Source organism: Leuresthes tenuis, unplaced genomic scaffold (assembly GCF_036924035.1).
Source record: "Leuresthes tenuis unplaced genomic scaffold, fLeuTen1.0.hap1 SCAF_11, whole genome shotgun sequence".
NCBI classification, from domain to species: Eukaryota; Metazoa; Chordata; class Actinopteri; order Atheriniformes; family Atherinopsidae; genus Leuresthes; species Leuresthes tenuis.
In genome coordinates, this window is record NW_027325365.1 from 16,123,777 (window position 1) to 16,149,321 (window position 25,545).

Here is a 25,545-nt window from a genome sequence, read left to right on the forward strand (position 1 = left end):
CACAACCCAGAGCCCATGCTTGCCTGTGCATGCCTCTTGATTTTCACATAGAAAATGCAAAATGCAAAATGATAATATGATGAAATATCAAACTGCAGAATAATAAATCTAATAAATCCTTCTATATCTTGTTTCTTTTGTGTCATTTACTGAGGCTATGTAAAATAACTAAAAAAATCAGACCAGACACACACCTGAATGGCACTTGCATCTGGCATACTGAGACGCCGCACAAATATTTGGCTCTGTCCACTGTGACTGGTGACGTAGCCTGAGCCCCAGGTGCCACTGTGAGGCCGGCCCGTGTTGTAGAACATAAAAGTGTCACTTCCTGATGTTGCAGTCAAACATGTCTTGTAACAGTATGTTTTAGTCAAAGACCCATTTCCCCGCACTTCAATATAATGCGGTTCCACTTTGAGGTCACGGCGCAGGGCCATATTACTGTTTGGCTGCCCTCCACCTGTCCCACCTCCTGCACCAGCTCCACTTGTTGCTCTTGCTCCACCACCACCTGCGGATGTGCCTCCCTCTGGCATACTCTTCTTGGATATGCAACATGGAGAGCAGGAGCCAGGCTGGGTGCAGTAGGCATGGCAACGCACAATAGCCAGAACAAAGATAGTGACGAGGAATACAAATGTTGTGGCACATAAGGCAATGATAAGGTACAAAGTAACTGTGGAAAACATTAGGGGACTGTCAGGCCTGATAATGCGCTTGGGGTCAGGAGCTAACTTTGGAGGCAGCTCCATTACGTGCACATGGATGGTTGCTGTAGAGGAGAGTGGTGGTAGGCCACTGTCCCGCACCAGGACAGTCAGAGTGAAGGTGGTGGAGTTATCTTCAATGATACGCCTTGTGGTGCGGATCTCACCTGTGTACTCATGCACTTTAAACAGATCATGGTCTGTGTTGGTCTGGACATAAAACAGCCAAGCATTCTGCCCTGCATCACCATCCCATGCTATCACCTTGCTAACTAACATTCCTGCTTCAGCATTTTTCATGAGTGTCTCTGTTGTGCGGCTGCCATTGGCAGGTGGGTAAACAATCCTGGGCACATGATCATTCTGATCCATAATGTAAACATACACTGTGGCTACACGGCTGAGGGGAGGCACACCGTTGTCCTGGGCTTTAACCTGAAAATGAAACTCTTGCAGCTTTTCAAAGTCGAAGGCTCTCAGGGCATATGCCTCGCCTGTGTTAGGTTTGATGCTAACGTAGCTGGCCACAGGTATACCATGGTTGTTGTCATTGAGGACAGTATAGGTGATACGTGCGTTTTCTGCAGCATCAGCGTCTGTAGCCTTGACAACACATAGAGATGCACCAGGAGCATTGTTCTCTGTGATATAAACAGTATATGAAGTCTGCTCAAAACGAGGTGGGTTATCATTAACGTCAGCGACATCTACTTTAAAAGTCATTTGAGATGACAGGGCTGGAGTTCCTCCATCCACAGCATTAACAGTGACATTGTAGGATGGGATGGTTTCCCGGTCCAGAAAAGCAGATGTGACAATTGTGTAGTGGTTTCGGAAGGACTTGATCTTAAAAGGCAAATGGGGCATGATCTCTAGGGTTACTTGTTTGTTTTGTCCAGAGTCACGATCATTCACACTAATCAATGCCACCACTGTGTCAGCCCGGGCATCTTCACGCACAGGACTGGAGAGTGAAGACAGTACAATCTCAGGAATGTTGTCGTTGACATCCAAGACTTCTACAACTACTTTACAGTGCACTGCCACGGGGGCTAGACCCTTGTCCATTGCTTGTATGTACATTTCATATGAGTTGGTCTCCTCATAGTCTATATTATTTGTCACCCTAATTGCCCCTGTGTTTGTGTCCATGGAAAACATCTGTCTGACTCTTTCTGGTGTGTAACTACTAAAAGAGTAAAATACTTCTCCATTTGAGCCCTCATCAGGATCTGTTGCATTCAACTTGATCACAAGTGCCCCCTTTGGAGAGTTTTCAGACAGTTTTATTTTGTACACTGAGCTGTCAAATGCAGGCACATTATCATTGGCATCAAGGATTCGGACATTGATTTTGGCTGTGCCAGTTCGCTGTGGAGTGCCTCCATCCACCGCTTTCAGGATAAGCTGATGAGAGGGCATCTGCTCCCGGTCAAAGGGCTTTTTGAGAATGAGCTCGATGTGTTTATTATTGGAAAAGGGTTTAATTGAGTCCAGAGTGAGGTGGTCGTTTGGACTGAGCCGGTACTGCTTCACGGAGTTGGAGCCGTCATCTGCATCTTGGGCTCCCTCGATGTGAAACCGCGACCCGGTGAGAGCAGACTCTGACACCTCAAGTTGATATTCATCTCGCGGGAACTGAGGTGCGTTATCGTTCACGTCCAAAATCTCCACCTCTACGTTGTGCACCTCGAGTGGATTTTCTAATACCACCTCCAGATTGTGTGAACAGGTGCCACTGAATTCACAAACTGTCTCTCGATCAATGCGGTCACTCACCACAAGCTTTCCAGTTTTGTGGTTTATGGTGAAATATCTCCGTCCGCTGTCCGATGTGATTCTGATGCGTCGGGTGGAAAGTTTTCTTAGATCCATACCCAAATCCCGGACAATGTCACCGACTAGAGCCCCATTCTCTTGCTCCTCCGGAATGGCGTATCGAATTTGTGCATTTGAAAGGCCACTGAGCACAAATATAACCAAATATAAAGAAAAAGGCACATTCTCCTTAACACTGTAACACCATCGCACTGTCACAGCCATCGCTGGCAGACAGAATTTGCAGATGGGTCGAAGAAATCTTTCCGCCTTTTCAGCTTGCTGCGGGTACCCACCCGCCTCATTAAAAACAGGTAAATAGTCCGTGCATAATTCCGACTACGTGCAGGGTGAACTCCGCATCCTCTCTGATACCTGTGTAAGAGAAATGTTTTCCAGTGCATCCATGTTTGCCTTTGTCTGTCTGGTAGATGTTATTAATCTATCTCTAGCGTGGCTGACTCTTTTCCTCAGATGCTGCTATTGGTCTCTCTCTCTCTCTCTCTCTCTCTCTCTCTCTCTCTCTCTCTCTCTCTCTCTCTCTCTCTCTCTCCCTCTTTCTCTCTCTTTCTCTCTCTTTCTCTCTGCCTGCGATGTGGTGATGCTGTCTGTGGGCAAAGGGGGAGGGCGAGCCACTCGCTCAAATTATGCTGGCTGCATTTCAGCACCTCCGATCGAGCAACATCTAATAAAATTAAATCCCCAAACATCGAAATCACTCAAGCCTCATTAATGTAGCCTTTCTTTCGACATATCTAGACGTCGTGTGGAGCCGCGAGTGAGACCCGTACACTTATATCGAGCAAATTAAAACAATTGTTTTCCCAATTTCCTTGTCAGTGCCACCGCCCTTTTCATTGTGTTATGTAAAACTGATTTATGAACCACCCCGTCGATAAGATTTCTTTCCTAATGCCAACCAGCAGTCACTCGAGAGCGATCAAGTCAAACAGAAAACCAAATGCATACAGACTATATTTTCAAACAGACTACAAGAAAGAGAAATATAGCCCAACTGTGAAACAGCTCCACTCGAAGTGGTAACGGAGCACAGTCTCTCCATGACCAGAGTATATGATTTTCATCCATTTTGAATATATTTTTAAACATAAGATGACACAGCCTACTTGCTTTTTGACACCACATTAAACGAAAAGTAAAGTAAACCTTGCCGTTTCGTCTTGTTCCTTCTTGGATGGAAAGTGCTGACACTCCAAGGACTTATGTAGGCATACATTTGCTAAATTTTTCTGCTTCTCTGTGATCACCTGTTTTACAATGACAGCCGATGATATTTTGCACATTAACTCCTTTTGGACGCCGATGCTGCTGTTTTGTAGAATCCACTACTTGTTCATTCTCCCTAAAACTCCGATGTCACGATGTTCACTGATGACGTTAACCAGGTCACAGACAAGATGCTCCAGATGTGACCCCATTCTACATCTGGCAAACCACTATGCTGGACTCTGCTGACTGGCATAAACCAACACACAGATTTATTTACAGCAACCACATGCAGTGCAGTCACACAATAGTAGCCTATGAAAATATAATATTTATCTCAGCTATATCGTTAACTACTCAATTAACATAACATAGTCCAAGATATAGAAGTCCAAAGCTACATGAATCAGCCTCCATTAACAGCCTGTTGATGATTTTGTTTGAAATCACAAGACGAATTGCACATTATGCATATTTGTTATGTGGTTAGTGTAACTATGTAACAGAGGGAGTACTTGTAGCAATTGATGACAGTGAAAGCCAAACCATCCTGCTTGAGTCTCCTCCTCATTACTTAAGGACACGGTATGTTGTTGATATGTATGATCAAATACTGCTCTAAAATGAATTCAAGTTATCTGAATGATACCTCGCAAACGTAACAGACAAAACAGTTTAATTAGAGGAGTGTAGATTCTTTACTCTTAAATTTATGATAAGGATCCTGATGAAAGCTTTCAAGTATGCCAGTATTTACCATCTGAAAAGACAAACATACCACGAGAAAGGTGACACCATTTAAACTCTGATGATGTGACTTATAGACAGTACACAGAAGTTATGTGGTGTGGAGAAGTGGCTTTGTGAAACCCTGAATCCTTTTGCTTTACCACAGCCAAGATGAATGTCTACCACCCACACATTTTTTACCTTTTCCACTGCTCTGCCACTCTCACCCACGCCCGATATGCCCACGGCAATGACTTGGCATCCCGAGAGATGAGGAGAACAGAGTGACTCACTAGGGTGCTGCTAGAGGATGGGTTATACGATTTGACTCTTCTCACTCAAAGGCAGCAAAGACGATGTGGAAAAATGAGGAACTGATAAAGCAGCCATATGTTTTTAAACTGAAATCCTATTTAACACAGATTAGCCAAATTCTAAGAATATAATAGAAATATGTAATGTTTTAAAGCTTTAATTAGATTTTATATCCGTCTTTATTTCTGTTGTTTCGTTATCATCCAACTGAGCGGTGTTGGTTTCCTCGTGTGGTTTCTTTCAACTATGGCAGTTTCAGATGGGTTCACGAGCATGTCTGCAACACTAACCCTGACATTTAGCAGATTTTCCCAGTGGGTATTTGAACCTCCATGTTTGGCAGTGATACAAACAAAAAGACAGGCAACATCTACCTGGGCCACAACAAACGCAAACTGGATTACATTTGACCTTTTTCTATTTGTCTCTCTCTTTCCCCTCTCCCACCCTCACCCACCATCTTCCTCTTCTTTTCCCATGTATATTATAGGCTTTCTTACAACTCTCTAATGCCTGTACCTTCTTCAAATTCACCCATCTGTTCCAGTATTAATTACATACCTCTGAGCTGTAGGTTACTTCACTTTTCACTCAGGAGAGCTGCAGATAAAGCCATCAACAATATTCAACCTGTAGACAGATGCTTGTCTCGCTTCAACAAATGCTGATTTTAGAGCTAATTGGCTAATTTGTGTTCATGTTCTATTATATTTAGTATTTTTGTACCTGTACCTGTTCTCCATCCCTATTGTCATTTTTCTCAATCTGCCCTAGACTTTGGCCAGCTGTGTCTCTTTCAGCCAGCTGCCGTTCCAGCTGAGCACTGGCTGAAGGGCATACTGAGCTCTTAACTCAAAATGAGTGCTGATGAAATTTGCACACTGAAAAAGTTGTTGAGACAAAGGCAGCTGCTTTATAAATGTAAGCATATGACAGATATGAATAGGAAAGATAATTCAGATTTAAAAAACTTACACTCTGTTCATTCTACCAGAATATGAACAGCCCCCATTTCATCAATTATGCAGTATGGCCACTATATTAATAACATTCTCTCCAACCTCATTAATACTGTAAGCAGCCACTCTAAAAGCCATTTATATCAATTCCTTTGAGAGACTCTACTGTGGAATCCCCCATTTAAGTGAATCAGAGCTAAAAAGTGATCTAGAGAAACAGGTCATTATTATCGAGAAGTTGTACTCCTCACATCATTCCACCAGTCAGCACAGACAAAAAGAAGCAGTCATGCAAACTTAAAGGGCAGTTGTGCCCGTAGGCCCGTGCATTCATACACATTATGTAAAGCACAATAAAAATGCTATCTGAGGACAAAATTATTGTGTGTGAATGAATGTCAGAGGATTTTTAAAATGCCAGGGAACAGGCAGAATCAGCCAAGAGCTTTGATAAACATGCACAGACTGCAGGTAATGGGAGCATGTCGCCTCTTAGAGGTTATCCAGAATACAGAGAGAGAAGGGAAGGAAGAAAAAAGGAAAATAGCATTTTAACTTCAATCATTAAAGACTGCAGGCTCAAAATATTCAAATTGCTGCTACTAAACTGAAAATGTCATAACATTTCATGTTAATACCATTCTGTTTAGTGTGAAAACTGCATTGTTTTTCAGGTTACAATGAAAACAAAAATGTTTCCTCATATCAGATCATAAGGATGACAGATGAATTAACAGAGTAAATAGCTGCAGGCAGTAAACTCATCATCACAACAAAAAAGAGGCACTACAAAAGTATTTTACCAGGTTCTATTTGTTGTGGTCATACCCGATAATGAATGAACTATACATATTTCCTCCATGGAAACATGTTCAACTAGGTCTGTACATGTTACCAAAAAAAGTATGACTGCAAGAGTATTTTCAGAGGAAGTCTAAAGCCAGCTATATCAGGAGCCATGTATAAATAAAATAATATAAAATAAATGTCAATGCCAATAGAACTACAAAGTTAATCCTGTCAGTGGGAGAGGCCCTCAGTAGCAGGAGGGAGAGGTGAAAGAGACAGTGAAACTGGTCCCTCTATTGGAATAAATTGGTAATACAAGGGTTACACATGTGTTCCTCAGCTCACAACCCATCCTCCCAGGCTTTCTCATTAAGCCAAGGCACTAAAGCATAATCCCATCTATCAGTGTGTGTGTGTTTGAGAGGGAGAAAGAGACTGAGAGAGGAGGGGCACAGACATCAGACTGCAGCGGCAGTCATTTTCTTTATCATTTCCAGCACAGAGGTCACAATGGACAAAGCAAGACAAAGGCAAGGCACCCTCCAGAGGTGACCTAAGATAGAATACTACATAAAGCAAGCAGATTGTATACAGTAACCCTCTCTGCAGTCGGAATAAGCGAGATTTATATGTGTAATTCTCAAAATAAACCTATAGATTAACCACACATACCATGCTTCACATTTAAGAATAAAAAAATCAAAAAGGTATACAGTGGACAAAACAACTCCACACCAAATCCTAGGTAAAAATAATAAATCCCTCAATGTCCTTTGATTGCTTGGGCTGCATCTGCTCTTTGTTTTAGCTCAATAATCAGACAGAAGCACCTGTGTGAAGATGTATGCAGAGGGTGTATAAGTGGCTTCTGCTCTGCCCCCACTCTCAATCTGCTGCATATGAGACTTGTTTCCCAGTTTGCATTCAACTCAGTCTCATGTTCCTCCTTATGTTGCAATTTTTGAGCCAGTTGCAATATGCTACTGTCAGTCTCTGTCAAGTATAATAAAGAAATTTGCTGATTTACAGAAATGCTGACAAAGTGTTTTAGCAAAAGAATTCTGGTGAATGGTACACTGGATATCATGCTATAAACAAACGATAGTTTTCATACCCCTTCGATGAAGAACAACTTCTTCATTCTGAAATCTACAGAACAAAATGGTAACCACAATCCTCTTACTTAGGTGAACACAGTAAGCGGCTGTAGAAGGCTTTATCTGGAAATGTTTGTTCTGATCCCATGTTTACCATTCTTTCAAATATAAAGGGCACGAGAGAACAAAAACTATCACAAATCCATCCCAGTGGGACACAAGAAGGGTTAAACAACTCCTCCGTTGTCCCGATTCAGCCAGTATATGAATCAAACAGATTCTTGTTGTGGCACCGAACAAAGCTATCAGGAATTGCAGGCCTGCTTTGGATACTCCCCTCTTAGGATGCTCTGGCTTTGTATCCCTGCCGGATGAGACAGGATGGGACCCGTGGTTCTGAGCATGACAAAGCTAATCCTTTGACTGCAAAAACATTCCAATACCACTAAGAAGGCGCATGGATGGACTGTTGGTGGAAATAGGGGAGGGATGATGATAAGTTTCTTTCTTTATCTTTGACCAATTGTCAGCCTATGATGTTCTCACTCAGCTGCAGGGTATGTATTTAACACATTTTTAGTCTAGCTCATCCTCACAAAGTCCTGCTTTTTTCTCACAAACTCATCCCTTATAGGTTTGAGCTTATACTGCTACATTTGTGAATTTCTCTAAAATCGTTTTCCATTTTGGAACTCATCTCTTAATCTCACACTCTATTTTCTCATTTGCTTTGCTTATTTTCTTTTTACATGGTCTAACTAAACATTTCTGCTGATGATGCTTCACAGCTTTATTTTGGGTCTTTGTCTCTGTGTCTCTCTTTGCATTTCTCCCATCCCTCACTGCGTCCACCCCACTTGCTTCCAGTTTGAATCCATACAACACATGCTGGGTGGATGTCTAAGTGGGGGCAGGTACCTACTGGCAGCTCCCTGGATACAGGCTGGTTCATCATTTCATTACAGCTCAGAACAGTCTCCATGGAAACCATAGATAGGAGCACTATCCTCACTCTCACACAAAGGACACACCCTTGTTGAGGAGGAAAACAGGAAGTGCATGAGATGAGTGTAACAGTCACGGAGAAATAAAGAGGAACACCAAATGAATCTCATGTCCTGTTTGTCGATCTATCGCCATGTGTTTAAACTGTGTTGAGTACATTTCTTCGTCATGCCTCTGGTCGCGCTGATGAACCCATCTATGTATTCAATCAATATGACTTGCAGTTTAAGCCTCTGCATCAGAACTACAGTGATATATTGTAAAATCGCACCATATGGAGGCAAGACAGAGTTAGAAGATGTTATTATACACGAGACCCATTAGTAGTCATTTTATGCTGGGTGGTTATTGAAAAGGTAATGCTATTCAATAATTTGTAAATATGTAGGGTCGGTGATATCATTAGTATAACAATTCTTCAGTCTCAAAACAACAACAAATGTCCACACACACGGCCTTGTGCATCATAAAAATGTAGGCTACAGTAAAAGACAGACACACGATGTTCTGATTGCTGCGTGTTTAAAAGCCTCTGTTCCTCATCCAGCCCAGCCCTTTCCATCGTTCAGCCGGTTTAGCGGCGATTGACGCTAGGTGTTGTCGGCCCCGCCCAGCCGCAGAGCGGAGCGGGAGGGAGAGCTGAGCCGAACTGAGCTGATACCTCGATTGGAACGGAAGCTCCCTGCTGCTGCTGCTGCAAAGAGTAGCGGAAAATTACCTGCCCCTCCCCCATTCTGCTCCACTAACAGAGAGCTGCAGCATACACATACTGAACCACTTCTACGAACAGACAGCTCCAAGCATTGTTGTAGGAGCCACAGTATTCAAAACTTGTGCATAGCCGATACAGTGCATAAACTATATCAGACAAAAAATGACTTAACAAATACAGTTTCAGTCATATGACGCATATTGCGTGGTGACATGTCTAAATCCCTCGTTGACCCACTTAAAATAACCACATCCCTCGCAATATCATAAGTCTTTCAGGGAAAGCACAGAGCTTTGGTTTACTCCTCTTCACACAGACTCAATCAAACGACCAGATTTTGACAGATCAGGCCACGTTTGTTTAAGCTGAACCACTCCCTGAAATGAGGTCATAGCGTCTGAGTGACTCAAAGCATCATGGATCCACCGCAACACAGTGTGCTACTGAGCATCACCGGCATTATTTGAACAGAGCCCACCAGCAGTAATAACATATCAAACGAATGTCGGCCCATGCACAACACTATTTAATTTAAATACAAAGCGATCTTCTTTACCAAAGCCCACTTGACTTGACACGGTTCTGTTTACTCATTAAAAATGATACATATATTAAATCGTGTTTACAGCGTCAAGACTGATAGCTTACACGTCTACAGAGATGGAGCTAATTTCCTGTTAGTTCCTTCAGCTGCTCCCCTTCTCCAGCAGCGTGAATAGTAGGGGGAGGGGAAGAAATCTGGCAGCATGGAAGAGGTGACAGAATAAAGACTTGAATTGAATATCATGACATTTTTTATGTTTATATCTTAATGATATAGAGAAAACATATTTGTGAACGTAGGTTGCAGAAGACCACGAGGATGCTGAAAATGTAAAACAATATAATGATAAACATACTTTAAACATGGGAACCACGTTAATCAGATGGTTGCCTATATATCTGTGATCTAAGTGCAAGTATAAATGATTGATTTAGGTAAAAAGCACATTTACATATAGCAAACAGCAGATGATTTAAAGCTCCTGTAGTGAAGAAAAGGAAAGATGACGTGTTACTCAAGAGCAGCTGATGAATATCTCATGAGATACAGCCAACTGAAATAGAGCATGGAGTTTATGAGCAGGGCAATATCATCAAGCTCCAAACCTAAGAGAATTAAAAGCTACACATGCCGATCATGCATGTTTTCCCTAAATTAGGCTAATCAGGTCTATTTTCTTAATTGTGTGGGTGATATCAATTTTTTCTGGATTCAAGCTTCTGTACTCTAGCTTTATCACTGTATGTGGAAAGTTCATTATATTGTGTAAAGTGTATTTGGTATATTCCATCTGCCTGCTTTACTTTATGAATATAATTGTCAAAACAGGTATTTTCACTAAGCAGGACAAACATGTAAAAAGGTAAATAGTGTTAAATGGATGGTTCAATTCACATGACAGTGAACAAGATCAAACAATTTATGTTGCAACTTGCTTACATATATGTACAAATCTCCCAAAAAATAAAACATGCAAATAGGAATATGAACTAACAGCATGCACACACAGAGAACAAAGTAAACTACAAATGCCTTCTGACTAGTATCTATTAGACAAAAGTTTTTAAAATGTTTTTGTGTTATAGATGAAGGTGTTAGGGGACCTTTTAGTCCCAGTACAACAGTTCATTTTTTAGTAACAAAGCAATCAAGCAGTCAACCGCTGGAATGGGAAAAAGATAAGAAAAAAAATACTAGGCAATCAGAAAAAATACAAAACATCCAAACATATACATTTTCATCCCATCAACTAAACATTCAAACTTAGCTCTATACTCCAAACACATCCACAATCATGGTTTGGTTTCCTTCACATTTTAGAGTACCAGCTAAAATGAAAAATTGCATGTCATAAAGTAGTCGGACATTAAATCTGTCTTTGTGGTTTTTAAAACTAACCATGAGCTTACTGTCCCGACAAACGTTGGCTATGTGGGTTTTTCAAAATAATACAAGCATAAAATTGGAATTTGAGTTCTTAGAAACATTTGAAACTATGAAAGAGGAGAAAAATCAAACAAAACAAAATTTGGAAACAGTACAGCCCACGATGAAGTCAAAGTAATTTAGAGGAAACCAAGCAAATTTGCAATTTAGCACTGAGCCACGGGAGGCAGTACAGAGTCGACTGCTGTTGACAACTGCTTAGAGAAGAAGTTAACCATGGCGCGCAAAAAAAGAGACCAAATAGTTTTCGTCACATTAACACACGGATGAGTGTTATCTTTTAGCTGCTATGACTTTCAATTTCTCAGGTAAGCTTGTCTCTTCAGCAAATTTATGGGCCATGGACATCACGATCGTTCAGTTCCCCAAACTTCTCCCAACCTCTGCATAGCAACCGTGCAACAAACTTTGCTTCATACTGCTTAAACATTAAGGAGTCCACTTCCAGACAATCTGCTTTGATAGAAACTAAAACTCGAGATTAATGAACCACGTTCGGTCGCGCTTTAGTGTCATATGGATGTCGTCAAAACACTGAAACGGAGTATTTAGTTATCCTGTTTAATGGAGACAGTAGAGTATCTACAACTGAATAAAGAATGTTATCTAAATGAGTAATTTCGACTAACTGCCGTGAATCCACCTTGGCTAACAAACATTTCCCATTAAAGGGCCGCAAGCTACTGCGTCTACAACTTCTATAACAACAAAGGACTCCTTTTCAAGTCTATGGATTGTTGTCACTGGTGGCAATTTTTAAAATGCCAATTTAATACTGTTGTTGGCGATTTTAGGTGACTTTTAACACCAACTTCCTGTGCTTAAGCTAGCAAAGAGCAGTATGAAATTAATCTCCGTGTGTTTTATGAAAATAGCGTGAAAGTTGGACGTGCAAGACGTTCACAAGCAACGCAGCTGGATGGTGAAGAAAGTTGTGCGTTTCTACACAGCGACAGTCAGACTGCACAGAACGTAAGTACACGGCCACCAGAGCATCATTTCACACCGGGCAGGGAAGAGGTAAATAAAGCCTCTGCACAGCTTTGTGCAATGAACCCAACATCCTACAGAAATATAGATGGTTCTCCACCATTGTGTAACTTTCCACGTTATATTTCTTTAAATTGAAGTTGATATAAAGGATTCAATTTCATAGTACATTTATTAATTTATCATATATTTACTAATATATCGTATATTGATGTTAAGTAATGAATATAACTTTCCTATAAATTTTTAAGCTACTCTACCCAGCTTTTTTTGTACTGTGTTGCTTTAAACAGAACATGAGAAACACCATTTACTACTGAAAGTAAGATTTCAGTACCGTGGACAGTGCTTATACCACACTCAAGCAGATAGAGAGGCTATCATCAGACAGACCACCAGAAGAAGCTATTTTGATCCTAAAGGAGAGGGTGTGTATGAAAGATCAATAACTTGTTGCCTATTAAATCACTTAAAATCATTAAGTCTTACCTTTTCTTTATTTGGTAAAGTCTGAGTTCTGGTAAAAGTGTCTCCTCCGTTAATACTGATCAGTTCTCCATCTACAGGTGGAAACGGTGCGGGGAAAACCACTACGTCACTCTTCAGTGTGTCTGAGCTGAAGCACACGTCATACTGCTGAGTAGCTTTAGAGTAAGACCAGCTCCCGTCAGGGTGGGTGGTGATCATTGGGGCGCTGTACCTGCTGAAACTGCCGTCTGTCCTGTGGCATCTGACAGCTATTAAACTGATGAGACTCAGCAGAAAGATCACTGACACCGACACAATGGCAATCAGCAGATACAAGTTCAGATCAGAGAAGCTGTCCTCCTTTATAGGAACATGTCTGAACTGAGTCTGGATGTCAGCTGTGCTTTCAACCACCACCACATCAATAGACACAGTAGCTGACAGAGAAGGTTCTCCGTTATCAGAAACCAGCACCACCAAGGGGTGAGTTTTCAGGTCATTGTCGCTCATTCTCCTCTTAGTCCTGATTTCCCCGGTGCTGGTTCCTATCCTGAACAGGTTGTTTCCTTTGGGCTCAGACAGGTGATAAGAAAGCAGCGCATTGTATCCAGAGTCTGTGTCCACAGCCCTGATCTTTGCCACAAAGTATCCCGCTTCAGCAGAGTAGGGGATGCTCTCACTGTTAACGGAGCCATGCTCAGAATAAGGAGCTAGAATCGTGGGACTGTTGTCATTCTCATCCAGAATAAAAACGTTGACTGTCACGTTGCTGCTGAGAGGAGGAACACCAGAGTCTGTGGCCTGAACTTTAAACTGAAACGTTTTTAACTCCTCATAGTTAAAAGACTGCAGGCTGACTATGTCTCCAGTCTCCGAGTTTATGTTGATCACCGATGCAATTTGATTACTTTTATGATTATCGTTAATTATGGAAAAAGTTACCTTGGCATTTTCGTCGATGTCAGGATCATCTGCAGTCATGGTATAGATAACAGCATCTACTGGACCGTTCTCTTTCACGAAAATATTCATCACAGGTTCTTTAAAACGAGGTGAGTTGTCGTTGACATCAGAAATGTGTACTGTAATAACGCTGGTACTGGAGAGGGGCGGTATCCCTCCGTCAGTTGCTGTTATTGTTACATTATATTGAGCAGCTTGTTCTCTGTCTAAGGCTCTATCTATAACTAAGGAGTAATGATTCTTATACGTGTTTTTAATTGCAAATGGTACAGAATCAACTATTCTGACTTGAACAACTCCATTTTTATCTGCGTCGTAATCTTTCACCGTTATAAGTCCAACCATTGTGTCTGGAGGTGCATCCTCCCTCACCATATTTACTAAAGATGTCACTGATATATCCGGTACATTGTCGTTGACATCTCTGATTTCAATGAGTACTTTACAATGGGACGCTCTTGGACTTTGTCCTTTGTCTTTTGCTTGAACCCTAATTTCAACTGCACTGTTTTTTTCGTGGTCCAGTTCACCATTTACCGTAATGTCTCCCGTTAAGAGATTAATTGCAAATGTATCAACATTGTTATCGTTATCTTGGTTAATAAATGAATACTCTATTTCTCCATTAATACCCTCATCTAAATCTCGAGCATGCACAGAAATTACGGTCGTACCTGACGGCGTGTTTTCAAGCACTTTTGCTTTGTACAGGAGCCTGTCAAATACTGGAATATTATCATTCACGTCTTGCACATTAACAGTAATGAGTAACGTGCCTGATTTAGGAGGTTTTCCTGCATCTGTAGCTGTCAACGTTAATTTAATAACCGGCTGTTTCTCCCGGTCTAAAGGTTTGTGCAGTGACATTTCGACAGACATTGTCGACTCTCCACCATTCTGCACATCCAGCGTGAAATGTTCATTTTGGCTCAGCTTATAGCCCATAACCGCGTAACTTCCGACATCTGCATCAAATGCCTTTGGCAGAGCGAATTTTTCACCAGGAGAAGCTGACTCGGACACATTCAAAACAATCTCCGGTATCCGAAAAGACGGTGTGTTGTCATTTATATCCACAATTTTAACCTCAAAGCGATACAGATTCAAGGGAGACTTCACAATGGCTTCCACTTCCAGTGAACACTTCACATTTCGAGAGCAGAGCTCCTCTCGGTCTATTCTGTCTTTTACCAAAAAAAGTCCAGTCTTAACGTTCACTTCAAAATACCTCTTATTAGGTCCTGAAATCTGAAAACCACGGCTTTCCAGTTCTTGGACATCTAAATGTAAATCCTTTGCTAAATTTCCAACAGTGGTACCCGGGCTCGATTCCTCTGTAACAGAATACACAATCTGTGCCGTTGCGACACTCAGTATGTGAAATACAGGGAAGAAATGATAAATCCATCGCGAGAAAGTCATTCGTTGTCGCATTCTGCTGAAAGCCTGTCAAACTAATTAATCGGGGAAAAAAATCACTCCCGCTGTGACATCGTTCAGTTATGATGCATCCAGATCCAAGCCCCTCAGTATAGTGTACTACTCTGCTATGCAAACAAAGACTTACAAACCTTCTGTAAAGGGAGGAGCATTACGTGTTTCAACGTGTGAGTTGTTAGTGACATCTTGTGGCAATGTTAAAGTGAGAAACAAGAAAAGTTCAAAATAAATTGAACAAGTTATTAAATCAGAATTGTGGTAAAACCTTGTGCCCGACAATCAACTGAGAGATAAACGACGTGGTCAACATAGCCTTCAAATAGGTGGAAGCTTTAATGACACTTAAGTCAAGAAGGATAAGCCAGATGCTAGAAATATAAAAGTTAGTGCGTGATGTTTCATACCATAAGTAAATATTAATGTAATTCAAAAAACGGGCCACAAAGGACAGAAAGTATAATACAGTAAGTTAATGTGTGACTATTCCAGTTTCACATATCTTAAAAAACATAACAAGGATAAGCATACAGCAACACAACTGCTGAAAACAGTATATTCAAATAAAGGATTTGTTTCCATTGTCATCATTATAAAAATAGTTTCTATTGGATATTATTTGAGGAATTAAAACATTAAATTGTTAACATTTCTGCATAATATGTGCTACCGGCCATACCTTTTCTTTGTTGGGTAAAGTCTGAGTTCTGGTAAAAGTGTCTCCTCCGTTAATACTGATCAGTTCTCCATCTACAGGTGGGAACGGTGCTGGGAAAACCACTACGTCACTCTTCAGTGTGTCTGAGTTGAAACACACGTCATACTGCTGAGTAGCTTTAGAGTAAGACCAGCTCCCGTCAGGGTGGGTGGTGATCATTGGGGCGCTGTACCTGCTGAAACTGCCGTCTGCCCTGTGGCATCTGACAGCTATTAAACTGATGAGACTCAGCAGAAAGATGACTGACACCGATACAATGGCGATCAACAGATACAGGTTCAGATCAGAGAAGGTGTCCTCCATTATAGGAACATGTCTGAACTGAGTCTGGATGTCAGCTGTGCTTTCAACCACCACCACATCAATAGACACAGTAGCTGACAGAGAATGTTCTCCGTTATCGGAAACCAGCACCACCAAGGGGTGAGTTTTCAGGTCATTGTCGCTCATTCTCCTCTTAGTCCTGATTTCCCCGGTGCTGGTTCCTATCCTGAACAAGTTGTTTCCTTTGGGCTCAGACAGGTGATAAGAAAGCAATGCATTATATCCAGAGTCTGCGTCCACAGCCCTGATCTTTGCCACAAAGTATCCCGCTTCAGCAGAGTAGGGGATGCTCTCACTGTTAACGGAGCCGTGCTCAGAATACGGAGCTAGAATCGTGGGACTGTTGTCATTCTCATCCAGAATAAAAATGTTGATGGTCACGTTGCTGCTGAGCGGAGGAACACCAGAGTCTGTGGCCTGAACTTTAAACTGAAACGTTTTTAACTCCTCAAAGTTAAAAGACTGCAGGCTGACTATTTCTCCAGTCTCCGAGTTTATATTCAAAACAGATGTTATTGGAATATGTTTTGAAAATCCACCTAATAGTGAATATGTTACTTTAGCATTTTCCCCTATATCTGGGTCTAATGCAGTTATGATGAAGAGCTTAGCTCCAACTGCACTATTCTCTTTCACATATATATTAATGTTAGGCTCTGAAAATGAAGGGATATTGTCATTCACATCAGAAATGTGAACAGGAATAACACAAGTACTGGAGAGAGGTGGAATGCCTTCATCAGTGGCTATAATGGTAACATTATATTTAGAAATATTTTCTCTGTCAAGAGGTCCATCAACAGTTAATGAGTAATAATTATTATAGTTTAGCTTGAGTGTAAAAGGAAGCAACCCAAGAACTTTAGCACTGGTGAGACCATTGCTGCCCCCATCTTTGTCTGTCACAGTAACCAGAGCGACAACTGTACTTACGTCAGCATCCTCTTTAACTGGGCTCATCAGAGATGTAACGAGGATTTCAGGGATATTGTCATTAACATCAATTACTTCGACTAACAATTTACCATGCACACTACGTGAAGGTGTCCCTTTATCTCTTGCCTGTATACGAATATCATAGGCTGTATTTTCTTCATAATCTATCTTTCCTATCACAGTTATTTCCCCAGTGTTGGGGTTTATTGAGAACAAAGCTTCAGGGTTGAAATTTCCCCTTTCAATAAACGAATACACTATTTCACTATTTATTCCCTCATCTAAATCTGAAGCAGTTACAATTACGATGGTAGTTTGAAATGGAGCGTTTTCAGTTACCTGCGCCTTATACAGGGATTGAGTGAATAATGGAGTATTGTCATTTACGTCCATAACATGTACAATTATTTTCAAAGTCCCTGATTTTGCAGGTTTTCCTCCGTCCAGAGCAGTTAAAATCAGGTGTATAACAGACTTTTTCTCTCTGTCTAAAGATTTCTGCAGCACTAATTCAGCAGACTCACTGTGCTGTCCGCTGCTCTGCACATCCAGTGAGAAATATTCATTTGGACTCAGCTTGTAGCTTTTGACCGAGTTACTCCCCGTGTCTGCGTCGTTTGCCATCGGAAGTAAATACCTCTCCCCGGTAAAAGAAGATTCCGAAATATTCAAAGTCATCTCGTTTTCGCGAAAGGATGGAGCATTATCGTTGATATCAGTGATCTGTACCTCTATACGATGGAGATGCATCGGGTTGCTAAGTATTGCTTCTATGTTAAGGCGACACTTAGCCGTATTTGGACAGAGCTCTTCACGATCTATCCTATCGCAAACATATAGAGTGCCAGTTTTTAAATCCACATCAAAATATTTCTTAGAATTCCCAGAGACGATTCGTAAATCCCGTTTTTCCATTTCGTTCATGTTAATTTGTAAGTCCTTAACGATATTTCCCACCATCGTTCCTTTGTCAACCTCCTCGGAAACGGAGTAAAAGAGCTGCGCTGCAGACGCACCACACAAATAAAGCATATGTATGAACTGTATCCATATTGTGCCTCTTTGTCTTCCACGTCCCATTTCTGCCACGCAATACGATATATTTAATAGTTTAACATGTCCACATTTGAGGTTATTAGTAAACGGAGCCCTCTCTGTTCAGTGACCAGTTGGAATATCTGACAAAGCATTCGACTACTGATGCTTCACACAAGAGGAGGAGTCTAAAAAAGAGAATTGGAGAAAAAAAGACGGGTGCTTATGGTCTCCAGCGACACCAGCTGTTGGTCCAAATGTATAAAGACATTAAGATTTTTGAAGTTATGTAGTCAATTATAGGAACGTTGCTCAATGCATTGTTTGATGTTTATATAAAGACCGTAAAAACTGAATGATATTAAGCTAAACGACCTTTGTACACGCAATAACTTACCACCATTCAGCACCATGGACAACGTCCGAGTCAGTTGTCCATTTTACTATACTCTCTTTTGATTTTTGTGCTTTAAATAATTCATCAACTGTTTTGAAGCCTGCCTTAAAGAAATTTTGCCATATCTTGCATTACAGATAATTTAGTTTTGCCTAAACATCTATGAGAATACGTCACCAAATGTCGAAAATGTATAATCTGCTCTGCTAAGAAGGCTTTAAAAAACAGAAACAGCCACGGGCTTATCAACAGATATCTCCAAATTTATATAGGTCACGATCAGCTCACCTTTTCTTTGTTGGGTAATGTCTGAGTCCGTGTGAAAGTATCTCCTCCGTTAATACTGATCAGTTCTCCATCTACTGGTGGAAACGGTGCTGGGAAAACCACTACGTCACTCTTCAGTGTGTCTGAGCTGAAGCACACGTCATACTGCTGAGTAGCTTTCGAGTAAGACCAGCTCCCGTCCGGGTGGGTGGTGATCATTGGGGCGCTGTACCTGCTGAAACTGCCGTCTGCCCTGTGACATCTGACAGCTATTAAACTGATGAGACTCAGCAGAAAGATCACTGACACCGACACGATGGCGATCAGCAGATACAGGTTCAGATCAGAGAAGCTGTCCTCCTTTATAGGAACATGTCTGAACTGAGTCTGGATGTCAGCTGTGCTTTCAACCACCACCACATCAATAGACACAGTAGCTGACAGAGAAGGTTCTCCGTTATCAGAAACCAGCACCACCAAGGGGTGAGTTTTCAGGTCATTGTCGCTCATTCTCCTCTTAGTCCTGATTTCCCCGGTGCTGGTTCCGATCCTGAACAGGTTGTTTCCTTTGGGCTCAGACAGGTGGTAAGAAAGCAATGCATTGTATCCAGAGTCTGCGTCCACAGCCCTGACCTTTGCCACAAAGTATCCCGCTTCAGCAGAGTAGGGGATGCTCTCACTGTTAACGGAGCCGTGCTCAGAATAAGGAGCTAGAATCGTGGGACTGTTGTCATTCTCATCGAGGATTAAAACATTTACCGTAACGTTGCTGCTGAGTGGAGGAACACCAGAGTCTGTGGCCTGAACTTTAAACTGAAATGTTTTTAACTCCTCGTAGTTAAAAGACTGCAGACTTAGAATCTCTCCAGTCTCTGAGTTTATGTTTATAAATGAAGTTATGTGAATGTTTTTCGAATTACTTTCTAATGAATATTTAACTCGGGCGTTTTCGTTTGTATCAGGATCGATAGCACTAATCGTATAGATACGAGTTCCAACAGGGTTGTTTTCTCTTACATAGATATTAACTACGGGTTCAAGGAAACGAGGCTTATTGTCATTGACATCAGAAATCTCCACATTAATAACACTGTTAGTGGAAAGAGGCGGGGAACCTTCATCATTAGCGGTTATTGTGATATTGTAAAAAGAGCGCACTTCACGATCAAGCGTTCCATCCACAATTAATGAATAATAATTCTTATAATTCGAATTTAGTTTGAAAGGTGAAGAACCAACAAGTGTACAACGAGTCTGACCATTTTTCCCTCCATCTTTATCAGTCACGGTTATTAAAGCAACAACGCTTCCCATATTGGCATCTTCTCTAACGTCGTTCATGAGTGACGTCACTACAATTTCTGGGGCATTGTCATTTACGTCGACAACCTCTACCAGAAGCTTTCCATTTGCTCTTCGAGAAGACGCACCTTTGTCTGTGGCTTCAACATGAATTTCATAGGCAGATTGTGCTTCGTAATCTAAATTCCCTTTAACAGTTATCTCACCAGTCTCTGCATTTATGAAAAACACATCGGCAGGATTGAAGTTGGCTCGTTTGACAAAAGAGTAAATTACCTTCCCGTTGTCCCCTTCGTCTAAATCCGTGGCATTAAGCTTAATAACCAAAGATCCGGAGGGAGAATTTTCCTTCACACGTGCTTTGTATAGACTCTTGCTGAACAACGGTGAGTTATCATTGGCATCTTGAACATTAATGTTTATTTGCACGGTTCCAGTTTTAGTAGGTTTGCCCCCATCTAAAGCCGTCAGCGTTAACTTAACAACAGCCTGTTCTTCTCGATCCAAAGCTTTCAATAGCACTAATTCAGCAGAAGCACTATGTTCACCATCACTCTGTACATCAACAGAGAAATATTCATTTGGATTAAGCCTATAAGTCTTTACTGAATTACTGCCTATATCTGCATCAACAGCCAGAGGAAGCAAGTAACGTTCTCCTGTGGGAGAAGATTCAGAGATATTAAGTGTAAATAACTTTTCAAAGAATGTAGGTGCGTTGTCATTTAAATCGGCAATCGCCACCTCAATGCGTCGGAGCACCATAGGATTACTTAGTATGGCCTCTAAATTTAATGTGCATTTAACCGTGTTAGGACAAAGATCCTCCCGATCTATCCTGTCAGTAACATACAGATCTCCCGTTTTCAAATTAGCCTCGAAATATTTCTTACTGTATCCTGACACAATATTTAGATTCCTTGTATGCAGGTCCCAAACGTTGACATTAAAATCCTTTGCCAGGTTCCCGACGACAGTCCCTTTGTCCACCTCCTCCGTAACGGAGTAGGATATCTGAGCAGCAGACCATTCGGGTAAAACCAGAATGAGAAACAAACAGAGAATCCCCTTGTTCTTTTTGCTCCCCATGGAGGATTTCAAACACATTGACACGAAGCAAGTCATTTTCATCCACCAAACCCCACTCGATGAGACGATATTGTTATTTCCAACCATTCGGGTCCTCGGGTTTCTTTTGCCATTTGTTTCACTCTCACAAAGCACACGTAGTCTACCACCCTTCCTCACGTAAGGAGGAGACCTAAAATATCAAGCTCATAAAACATGTGGTCATCAGCGACCCCACGTGTTACAACTTGAATATGAAAATGGTTTAAAAATTGAATATCACGCCCTGTGTCTCATAGTAAAATGAGTACAAAACTGCATCATGCTATTTTAAATATACTATGTCCACTTAAGCCAATTGTAAAGTTGTCATTACACCAACGAATGAATAACTTTCCCAAAAGGACTGTGATAAGAAAAAGCAAACAGTAGTTATTGCTATAAATGGGGGAAAAAAAAACTTTCCTTGAACAATGCTCTATTATAAGAATACATCTCTGAGTAACGAATCATAATAGACCAATAGATTGTTTTTTTTCAATAGCTCCTTTGAATAAATTAATAAATCAATACAGAAAGAAAATAAATGACAATCAGAAAAGACTGAAAAGAACAGCAACAAGAAATTATCAGATCTTTGATGTCAGAGTTTTTGGATAAGAAAAAGACAATGCCTCTTTCTTTGACATAATTTTCACAACCTTAAAAAGCACCTTACAATGTCACTGGTTGATAGCATCCATGATAAGTTCACTTTTTGTGTTCTCGTTTATTATTTAGTTTAATCGAAACTTGGTAGATTTTTAGTTTTGTTAATTTTGTCATGTTTTGAATTAAATTTAGTAACTACAAGAGACACTATTTGGTGACCGGCAAGTAGATCTACTTTTCAAAAGACACAGTGACATGGAAGCTGAGTTTGGAGATGGCCTTTTACTCTGCAAATTGCCTTGAGAAGAAAACTCACCTTTTCTTTGTTGGGTAAAGTCTGAGTTCTGGTAAAAGTGTCTCCTCCGTTAATACTGATCAGTTCTCCATCTACAGGTGGAAACGGTGCGGGGAAAACCACTACGTCACTCTTCAGTGTGTCTGAGCTGAAGCACACGTCATACTGTTGAGTAGCTTTCGAGTAAGACCAGCTCCCGTCAGGGTGGGTGGTGATCATTGGGGTACTGTACCTATTAAAACTGCCGTCTGTCCTGTGGCATCTGACAGCTATTAAACTGATGAGACTCAGCAGAAAAATCACTGACACCGACACGATGGCGATCAGCAGATACAGGTTCAGATCAGAGAAGCTGTCCTCCTTTATAGGAACATGTCTGAACTGAGTCTGGATGTCAGCTGTGCTTTCAACCACCACCACATCAATAGACACAGTAGCTGACAGAGAAGGTTCTCCGTTATCAGAAACCAGCACCACCAAGGGGTGAGTTTTCAGGTCATTGTCGCTCATTCTCCTCTTAGTCCTGATTTCTCCGGTGCTGGTTCCGATCCTGAACAGGTTGTTTCCTTTGGGCTCAGACAGGTGATAAGAAAGCAGCGCATTGTATCCAGAGTCTGCGTCCACAGCCCTGATCTTTGCCACAAAGTAGCCCGCTTCAGCAGAGTAGGGGATGCTTTCACTGTTAACGGAGCCGTGCTCAGAATAAGGAGCTAGAATCGTGGGACTGTTGTCATTCTCATCCAGAATAAAAACGTTGACTGTCACATTGCTGCTGAGCGGAGGGACACCAGAGTCTGTGGCCTGAACTTTAAACTGAAACGTCTTGAACTCCTCAAAGTTAAAAGACTGCAGACTGACTATTTCTCCAGTCTCGGAATTTATGTTTAGAACAGATGAAATTGGAATTTTTTTTTTATAACTGTCTAACAGTTTGTAAGTAACCTTTGCATTGCTATCTTGATCAGGATCAAAGGCTATTATAGTATGTATTCGTGAGCCCACTGGGATATTTTCTTTGACATAAACATTGATTACAGGCTCCATAAACAGAGGGGCGTTATCATTGACATCAGCAACATGAACTGTGATGATCCTGATGCTGGACAGAGGTGGGCTTCCTTCATCGGTAGCTAAAATGGTGACGTTATAAAAAGAAGTGTGTTCTCTGTCCAGTGGTCCATCTACAACTAATGAATAGTCATTTTTATAGTTGGATTTCAATTTAAATGGAACGGATCCAACTACACTGCATTTTGTCACGCCGTTGTTCCCTCCATCTTTATCACTCACTGTAATAAACGCAACAATTGTTCCCATTTCTGCACCTTCATTTACAGGTGTCATCAGTGACGTCACAGACATTTCTGGGGCATTGTCATTCACGTCGATTATCTCTATCAGCAGTTTCGCATGCGCACTACGAGGAGAGGCACCTTGATCCATTGCTTGAACTCTAATTTCGTAAGCACGCGTCTCTTCATAATCTGGTCTACATCTCACAGTTATTTCTCCCGTTTCTGAGTTTAGATTAAAAAACATTGTTGGGTCAATATTTCCTCTTTTGATAAAGAAATACTGAATCTTACTGTTTATGCCTTCGTCCAAATCTGTTGCATTTAACCTGATAACAAATGTTCCAGGTGTAGCATTTTCTGGGATGCGTGCTTTATAAAGGGACTTACTGAATACGGGCGTATTGTCATTGACATCAATGATATTGACGATTAACTGCAGTGTTCCTGATCTTGGCGGTTTACCTCCATCTACTGCCGTCAAAATAAGTCCGATTACAGGTTCTTTTTCTCTGTTTAAAACCTTCTGTAACACCAACTCAGCAGACACCCCGTGTTCTCCGCCACTTTGCACATCGAGCGAGAAGTGTTCATTTTGACTCAGCTTGTAGCTCTTCACTGCGTTGTTCCCAATGTCTGCATCTACTGCGACTGGGAGAGGATAGCGCTCTCCCGGTGACAGTGATTCCGAGATGTTTAATACATGCCACTGGTCAATAAAGGAGGGTGAGTTATCATTAATATCAAGAATGTTTACCTCAATGCGGTGTACATTCATTGGATTATTTAAAGCAGCTTGAATTTTGACGGGGCATTTTACCAAATGCGGGCAAAGCTCTTCTCTGTCTATTCTCTCAGTAACAAAGAGGTCCCCAGTTTGCAAATTCACGTCAAAATATGTCTTACTGAAACTTGAAACAATACGCAGATCCCTGGTCCCCAGTTCTCGTACATTCAAGCTTAAATCCTTTGCAATGTTCCCCACTATCGTGCCTTTGTTCACCTCCTCAGAAATTGAATAGGATAACTGCGAAGCAGACCAGTCACAAAGACAAAGAAGCGCAAAAAAATCAATCCAGACGTGTCCGTTTAGTCGTCGCATAAACATCTTTGATAAGGCAAAAGAAGCCGAATCCAAAAGACCATTTAGATCCAGTACAAATTATGCTTTCAAGTGTATCTTGTTTCAGCTTCTTCTCCTCTCCACACAGTGCTGTCCGAATATCCAGGAAACTATAATGGTTGATGACCCGTCATTTTTTCACCGTGCACGGAGGAGGAGTTTAAACATATAAAGATATTTATACCTATGGTCTCCAGTGACATCGTGTGGTTAATTCATCCCACCAACATATAATTAAGTAAGTTGCAAAAAAATATTGTAAATAAAGTAGTAAATACTCTGGAGTTGATTGGCCGCCATTTAATACAAAGTAAATAATAAAACAAAACAAAACAAAAAAGTTGCCCACATAGCCTATGGATTTGGAAACACAAGTATGAAGTATTTAAAAAAAGAGAACAACATTCAGCATGCAGCAAGCCATGGATATGTTAATAACTGGGCACCCTACTTAAAAATATATGTAATATATCATTTAATTTTAGTCTGACTGTGTACTACCGAATTTCCTTTTAAATTTACAAGAATGGTTATGCAGAAACCTGTCTATGTTTCATCAAAAAGCTTCCATAAAAGGGACAGGAAACATACTTTATTTATTTATTTATTTTTATCTCACTTCAGTACCACGGAGAGCACCACGGAGTGGCACCATGTTGAAATATTCAAATTGTTTTCTGATCAAGTTGACATGTTTAAGAGACGAATATTGAAATAACTTCATATTTATCAACAAGACGAACACTTTCTCAGAAAAAATTCTGAGTTGCCAGGTTGAAGGAACTTTTATGAATGACAATTTTAAAGGAGAGCAGGTTCAGGAGAAACCGCTTAATGTAAAAAAAAGCTATGAATTCAACATTTCTGAATATTTCTCTTACAGCTTGAAACTGATTTTTATCTGCTCCTATTTTCTACTACTAGCCTA

General features: G+C 41.0%; 1 protein-coding gene and 1 pseudogene across 19 annotated transcripts in view; both read right to left on the reverse strand.

The window, feature by feature from the left end:
- LOC140318090 (protocadherin alpha-C2-like) overlaps positions 1-25,545 on the reverse strand; it is a 166,090-nt gene that overhangs the window by 16,256 nt on the left and 124,289 nt on the right. The window contains exon 1 of one of the 19 annotated variants that reach the window (XM_072395756.1): positions 18,908-21,471. The exons of 15 other annotated variants lie outside the window; for them this stretch is intronic. In XM_072395756.1, coding sequence (XP_072251857.1) covers positions 18,908-21,364 — 2,457 coding nt within the window. In that variant the 5' untranslated portion in view covers positions 21,365-21,471. Of the gene's footprint in view, positions 1-194; positions 3,264-12,830; positions 15,222-15,888; positions 18,399-18,907; positions 21,472-25,545 lie in introns of those variants that run through there. 3 more of the 19 variants (XM_072395761.1, XM_072395765.1, XM_072395755.1) reach the window with 3 other exon arrangements.
- LOC140318544 (protocadherin alpha-5 pseudogene) lies at positions 22,115-24,966 on the reverse strand (annotated as a pseudogene).